This window comes from Mus pahari, chromosome 1, assembly GCF_900095145.1.
Source record: "Mus pahari chromosome 1, PAHARI_EIJ_v1.1, whole genome shotgun sequence".
Classification (NCBI taxonomy): domain Eukaryota; kingdom Metazoa; phylum Chordata; class Mammalia; order Rodentia; family Muridae; genus Mus; species Mus pahari.
In genome coordinates this window covers 89,946,307-89,953,907 of record NC_034590.1, presented here as the reverse complement: position 1 = coordinate 89,953,907, position 7,601 = coordinate 89,946,307, and the positions used below count along the sequence as shown (strand labels likewise).

General features: G+C 40.0%; 1 protein-coding gene across 1 annotated transcript in view; it reads right to left on the bottom strand.

Moving 5' to 3' along the window:
- LOC110320750 (ATP-binding cassette sub-family A member 3-like) overlaps positions 1-7,601 on the bottom strand; it is a 122,939-nt gene that overhangs the window by 23,940 nt on the left and 91,398 nt on the right. The window contains exon 24 of the mRNA XM_021196899.2: positions 5,520-5,698. Within this exon, the coding sequence (XP_021052558.1) occupies positions 5,520-5,698 (179 nt within the window). The remainder of the gene's footprint in view (positions 1-5,519; positions 5,699-7,601) is intronic.

Genomic DNA, 7,601 nt, shown 5'->3' with positions numbered 1-7,601 from the left:
GGAGACTATTAATGACTGTTTCTATTTCTTTAGGGGATATGGGACTATTTACATCATTTATCTGTTCCTGCTTTAGCTTTGGTACCTGGTATCTGTCTAGAAAATTGTCCATTTCATCCAGATTTTCCAGTTTTGTTGAGTATAGGCTTTTGTAGTAGGATCTGAGGATTTTTTGGATTTTCTTGGTTTCTGTGGTTACGGCTCTCTTTTCATTTCTGATTTTGTTAATTAGGATACTGACTCTGTGCTTCCTAGTTAGTCTGGCGAAGGGTTTATATATTTTGTTGATTTTCTCAAAGAACCAGCTCTTGGTTTGGTTGATTCTTTGTATAGATCTTTTTGTTTCTACTTGATTGATTTCAGCCCTGAGTTTGATTATTTCCTGCCATCCATTTCTCTTGGGTGAATTTGCTTCTTTTTGTTCTAGAGCTTTCAGGTGTGCTGTCAAGCTGCTAGTGTATGCTTTCTCTAGTTTCTTTTGGGGGGCACTCAGAGCTATGAGTCTTCCTCTTAGGACTGCTTTCATTGTGTCCCATAAATTTGGGTATGTTGTGCCTTCATTTTTATTAAACTCTAAAAAGTCTTTAATCTCTTTATTTCTTCCTTGACCAAGTTATCATTGAGTACATTGTTGTTCAGCTTCCAAGTGTATGTGGGCTTTCTGTTGTTTATGTTGTTATTGAAGACCAGCCTTATACTGTGGTGATCTGATAGGATGCATGGGATTATTTCAATCTCCTTGTATCTGTTGAGGCCTGTTTTGTGACTGATTATATGGTCAATTTTGGAGGAGGTACCATGAGGTGCTGAAAAGAAGGTATATTCTTTTGTTTTAGGATAAAATGTTCTGTAGATATCTGTTAAATCCATTTTATTAATAACTTCTGTTAGTTTCACTGTGTCTTTGTTTAGTTTCTGTTTCTATGATCTGTCCATTGTTGAGAGTGGGGTGTTGAAGTCTCCCATTATTATTGTTTGCAGTGTAGTGTATGCTTTGAGCCTTAGTAAGGTATCTTTTATGCATTAGAAGCATAGATGTTCAGAATAGAGAGTTCTTTTTGGTAGATTTTTCCTTTGATGAGTATGACGTTTCCTTTTTATCTTTTTTGATAACTTTAGGTTGGAAGTTGATTTTATTCGATATTAGAATAGCTACTCCAGTTTGTTTCTTGGGGCCATTTGCTTGGAGAATTGTTTTCCAGCCTTTTACTTTGAAGTAGTGTCTGTCTCTGCCACTGAGGTGGGTTTCCTGTATGCAGCAAAATGCTGGGTCCTGTTTACGTATCCCATCTATTAGTCTAAGTCTTTTTATTGGGTAATTGAGTCCATTGATATTAAGAGATATTAAGGATAAAAGATTGTTGCTTCCGGTTACTTTTGTTGTTAGAAGTAGAATTATTATTTTTTTGTGGTTATCTTCTTTTTGTTTTGTTTAAAGAAGATTATTTTCTTGCTTTTTCTAGGGTGTAGTTTCCCTCCTTGTGTTGGATTTTTCCATTTATTACCCTTTGAAGGGCTGGATTTGTGGAGAGATATTGTTTAAATTTGGTTTTGTCATGGAATATCTTGATTTCTCCATCTATGGTTATTGAGAGTTTTACCGGGTTACCTGGGCTGGCACTTGTGTTCCCCTAAGGACTGTTTGATGTCTGCCCAGGATCTTCTGACTTTCATAGTTCCTGGCGAGAAGTCTGGTGTAATTCTGATAGGTCTGCCTTTATATGTTACTTGACCTTTTTCCCTTACTGCTTTTAATATTCTATCTTTATTTAGTGCATTTGTTGTTCTGATTATTATGTGTCNGGAGGAATTTCTTTTCTGGTCCAGTCTATTTGGAGTTCTGTAGGCTTCTTGTATGTTCATGGGCATCTCTTTCTTTAGGTTAGGGATGTTTTCTTTGTTGAAGATATTTACTGGCCCTTTAAGTTGGGAATCTTCACTCTTCTCTATTCCTATTATTCTTAGTTTGGTCTTCTAATTGAGTCATGGATTTCCTGGATGTTTTATTTAGAATCTTTTTACATTTTGCATTTTCTTCCATCTCTTGTATTCTGTTGGCGATGCTTGCATCTATGGCTCCTGATCTCTTTCCTAGGTTTTCTATCTCCAGAATTGTCTCCCTTTGTGATTTCTTTATTGTTTCTACTTCCATTTTTAGATCCTGGATGGTTTCTCTCAATCCTTCACCCATTTGGATGTGTTTTCCTGTAATTCTTTAAGGGATATTGTGTTCCTTCTTTAAGGGCTTCTACCTGTTTACCTGTGTTCTCCTGGTTTTTCTTTAAGGGGGTTATTAATGTCCTTCTTTCTTAAAATCCTCTATCAGCATCATGAGATATGATTTTAACTCCACATCTTGCTTTTCTGGTGTGTTGGGGAATCCAGGACTTGCTATGGTGGGAGAACTGGGTTCTGATGGTGCCAAGTAATCTTGGTTCCTGTTGGTAAGATTCTTGCCTTTGCCTTTTGCCATCTGGTTATCTCTGGTGTTAGATGTTCTTGCTGTCTCTGGCTGGAACTTGTTCCTCTTGTGGGTCTGTAAGCCTGTGTCAGCACTCTTGGGAGACCACCTCTCTCCTGGCGGAGCTTGTGTACAGAGGGCTCTGGAACAGCCCAAGCTCTGAGTGCAGATGGCAGAAGTCTCAGCTGCTCCACTGACTTTGCACCCTGTGTGCTTCTGGTCAGCCCCACTCCTCACAGTTATTGGAGAGAACGTGTCTGTCTCACCTCTGAGCCCAGGAGTAAAAACACTCCAGTGAGAACAGGTCCCTCCTGGCAGGACCCATGCACAGTGAGCACTACCTTCTATGTTAAGACATACATTTTGTCCCCTATATGGCTGTTGTCCTGTTCTCCTATGAATACATCATGAGCATTCGTTCACATATTTTATACATACTTTTATAAGTGCATATATTATACACATTTTTAGAGAACAAGTATATGTGTTTCTATCACGTATGTATCTTTTATCATGTTAAAAAAACCTTCTTATTTCTTTTTATTTCTAATTTGTATAGTGTAAAAAATCATTTAAAATCATTTTTCTGAACTTGTCAATAATTTTTTCTTACTTTCTAATTTTACTAATGAGCTGATTTGATTTTAGATTATTACAGTCTTTATGTTTCCGGAATATACCTGGCCATGTCATGAATCTGTGCTTCTAACACTTTTGTTAAGATGTAAAAGTGCTTTTTATTCACCTGATTTAGTTATCATCTCTGAGACTTATCCAGTTGTGGGTTAGAGATAATTTATAGTTTAATAAGCCCTATGCATCAGTCTGATGCATGCTGCAAGATGAACATACCTGTCATACAGCCTTACTGGGATGTGTGTTCTATGGATTGGTGACCCAGTATCACCTGGGAGCTTTTACAATACCCAGAGCCAAATTGGGACAAATGGACAGACTGGGGAGGGAGTGTACCCATGACATAGGAGTTACTCAAAGGAAAAATTTCAATACTAATCAGTGCATTAAAATCACAATAAATTCACAAAATTCACATTTTATGTTGACCTCTGATTCTTATAGATATCAGTCAGCATATATTGATTTCCTTGATCCACTGTTATGATGTGAGTATGAAATGTCCTCCACAGGTTTGGTCTTCAGGGGGTAGCCCTATTTGGGAACCAAGAGATAAGACTGAGTGGGCAGAAGTAGGTCCCTGGGGGTATCTTGTCCCTGGCCCCCTTTGTTGTCTCTGTGTTTCCTTACATCCTGGGTTGAAAATCTCCTCAGCCATATACTCCTGTTGCCAGGGTACTCTGCCGAAGAACATGACTCAAGTTGGTCCATCAGGGGGTTTGGCCATAGTGATGATAAAGCCCATATTTCTAGTAGTGGAGGTATGTACTTTTCAGTTTAAGAATTATCTCTAACTCACAACTGGATAATGTTGTGAGATTTGAAACCAGTCCTAAATGTGATGTCTTCATGAAATCCCTCCCCTAAGGTCTCGGGGAGTATAGGGGTTTGAATAGGAATGGGCCCCATCCTCTCATGTCTTTGAATGCTTAGTGATCATGGAGTGGCCCTACTTCAGAAAAATTAAAAGGTGTGCCCTCGTCGGGGTAAGTGTAGACCTGTTGGAGGAAATTTGTCACTAGGGGTGGGCTTTCAGGTTTCAAAAGCCCAAGCCAGTTGCAGTGTCTCTGTCTTCCTGCTACCTTCACATCCAGATTATAACTCTCAGCTGTTTCACCAGTCCGCCATGTCTGCCTGCGTGACACCATGCTTCCCACCATGATGACAATGAACTAAACCTCTGAACTGTAAGCCAGCCCCAGTTAAATGCTTTCCTTTGTAAGAGTTGCTGTGGTAATGGTATCTCTACATAGTAATAGAACACTAAGACAGGAGGTTGTGTGGAAGAGGAGCTAGGAAGCTTGCCAGAGACAGAGGGGATGGAAGATACCAAGGAAACAAGATCTCCTAGACTCAACAGGATGGACACATATGAACTCATGGGGGCTGATCTCATGCCCAGGGCTCACACAGTTCTAAGTCAGGCAGCATGCCAGCACTGAGAGCAGGAAGTGGGTATTATCTCTTATCCCTAACCAAGAAGCCATCTCCAACTGATATCTACTTGAAAAGGAAAATTAATTTTCTTCGGTGGAGTCTCACTAGGTATATACACCATACTTAAGGTTGGGCCCCATGCCCTGCAATAGAAGGCCAACACAAAATGAACCCAATGATATTTTTGTACATTTTTTTGTCTCATATTGCTTTGTTTTGGCCTATTTTGTCTTACTGGCTTTTTGTTTGTATAATATAGTTACTAATTTTGTGATTATGTGTGTATGTTGTGTTTTATGTCTGTATTTGTGGGTTTTTTAATTCTGGTTTGTTTGTGTGGCTGTTTGTTTTTCTAAAGAGAGCGAAAAAGAAAGGGCATGGAGTTGGGTAGGTGGGGAAGATCTGGGAGGAGTTGGGAAAGACAATGATCAGAATGTCAACATATTGTCTGGAAATTTTTTCCAATAAAAAATAAAAATAAAATTTAAAAGTGGGTTGTCTCTAGCCACCAAACCCAGACACTATTGCATATGCCAGCAAGATTTTTGCTGACAGGACCCTAATATAGCTGTCTCTGGTGAGGCTATGCCAGTGCCTGGCAAATATAGAAGTGGATGCTCACAGTCATCTATTGGATGGAACACAAGGCCCCCCAATGGAGGAGCTAGAGAAAGTACCCAAGGAGGTGAAGGGGTCTGCAACTGTATAGGAGGAACAACAATATGAACTAACCAGTACCCCCAGAGCTTGTGTCTAGTCGGCCATCACTGGGAGGAAAGGCCCTAGGTCTTGGGAAGATTATATGCCGCAGTACAGGAGAATGCCAGGAAGAGGGAGTAGGTGGGGAGGGGAGCAGGGTGGGGAGGGTGAGGGTACAGGGGACTTTCAGGATAGCATTTGAAATGTAAATGAAGAAAATATCAAATAAAAATTTGTTTTTGAAAAAAAAGTGAGTTGTCTCTGAGACCTGTATTCTGCTACTTACCTTATAAAATATCCTGTAGATACCAAAGAGAACATATCGATATATGAAGGTCATTAGATTCCATGAAGTAGTCTCCAGAAGGATAATGAGGATAAAGTATGTCAGTCCTGTGGCGGCCATGGCAGTCACATGCCTTCCGATTGCTTTTTGATCCATACTGTATATAGGAATGTCAATAACTGATGAGAGGAACAACAGAAGGATGTTAACAGAATGGGATGTCAGCCAGGCGTGTGGGAAGGGTCCCTGTCTTCGCCCCCTGCCCCCCGCAGATAGATCAACTGTTACCTATGTGTTACACACACACACACACACACACACACACACCCCAGTCATTTGTGTGCTCTGTGGGTTCGAAGGAAAATCCATGTTGATAGACTAAGAGAAATGCACTTCGGTGGAATGTGTCTCAATCCTCTTTCTAAGAGGTGGCATATCAGACCACAGAAGCAACACCATCACAGCAAAGAGATTGTGCAGAGCCAATACCCAGTGCCCTTATCAATGCTAAGGAAGCTTTTGTCATAAATCTGAACCCTTTCTCAGTTATTGGGGACCATGGCATGAAAAGTGAAGGTAGGGCCATACATGGAGTCAAATAAAAAGAAAGTAACCAGGGGAAAACAGAACCCAGAGAATCATCTTATTGAAAGAGAAATCTATCTGCTTAGCTGTACACTACCAGCCAACATGAGCTATCAGCTTAGCTGCTTTCCCTCACCCCAACAGAGGGGGGAAGTGCTTACCTGGATTGATTTCCAAAAGGGCTACCTTTCGGGTATATCACTACTCCATCTCCTCCCATGTGGCTTAAGCACCACCTTCAGTTCCTACCCCAGGAGGAATCTATTACAGTATGAAAAAAAATCCCTTGGTCCAGTCAGATCAGTGGTGTTTTATGCTAATTATATTCTATATCAAGTGATCAAGATACAGGAACAAGCCAGTGGATACACTTAAATTCAGAACACAGACAGTAACCAAGACACCTAAAGAACAGGAAGGGAAGGCCTTACTTACCAGCTGAGAGACATTACTTGCTGGCCCCACCAGAATTATAGGCTACTATACACTATGAAAACATGTCACTCTGAGAGAGCATTTATTGGTTCTTTAAAAGGTGGTGGTCTCAGAAAATGTGCAAAGGGTTTACAAATATTTACACAAGGGTTACAAGATCCCCAAACTGAGACTTCTAATAATGGGCATAAGGATGAATATTGGTAAGAGAGTGATGATAAGAGCGCTTTCTGCTCTTGCAGAAGACCGAGGATCAGTTCCTAGCTCCCACGTGGAATCTCACAATCATCTATAACTAAATAGATTTTAACAGCAAGCTTGACCAAACTAAAGAAAGAATCAGTAACCTCAGACAGAATATTTGAAGCCTCCTAGTCAAAGGAACAAATTTAAAAGGGAAGAAAAAGAGAGAAGACTGACTGGAGGAGGAACAAATTTAAAAGGTAAGAAAAAGAGAGAAGACTGACTGGAGGGGTCTCATCATCAAGAGATAATACTTATATGTGTTAAATTTTAAAGAAGGTAAAGGGGGAGAAAAGGAACTCGGAACCGTACCTAAAGAACGTGTGTGAAGATTCCCATGACCTAGGAAAGTAGCCAACATGGGGGTAACTAATCAAATGCAGACCAGGAGCTTACCAAAGTACCTGATGATAAAACTATCAAACACAAAGACAGAAAAAAGTATGAGCAGCAAGAAATAACTACATCTGCAGGCCAGAGAGTTGGCTCGGTGGTAAGGAACACTGACTGCTCTCCCACTGGACCAGAGTTTAGTTTTCTGGATCCACATTGGGTGGTTCACAAGCACTTGTGACTCCAGCTCCATGGGGATCTGTGGCCCTCTTCTGACCACCATGGGCACTTGCACTCATGTGTACATACATGTCCAGATACCTAAAAATAAAATGAAATCTTAAAAAGACATCATATATGAGATCTTTTTTTTTTCAAGATCCTCAATATAACTATGATTGATTTTATATATTTGTGGCCAGGTTTAATATTCTTTATCGGTGGTGATTTTTTTCTTTTTTTTTTATTATTATTTTCTTTATTTAC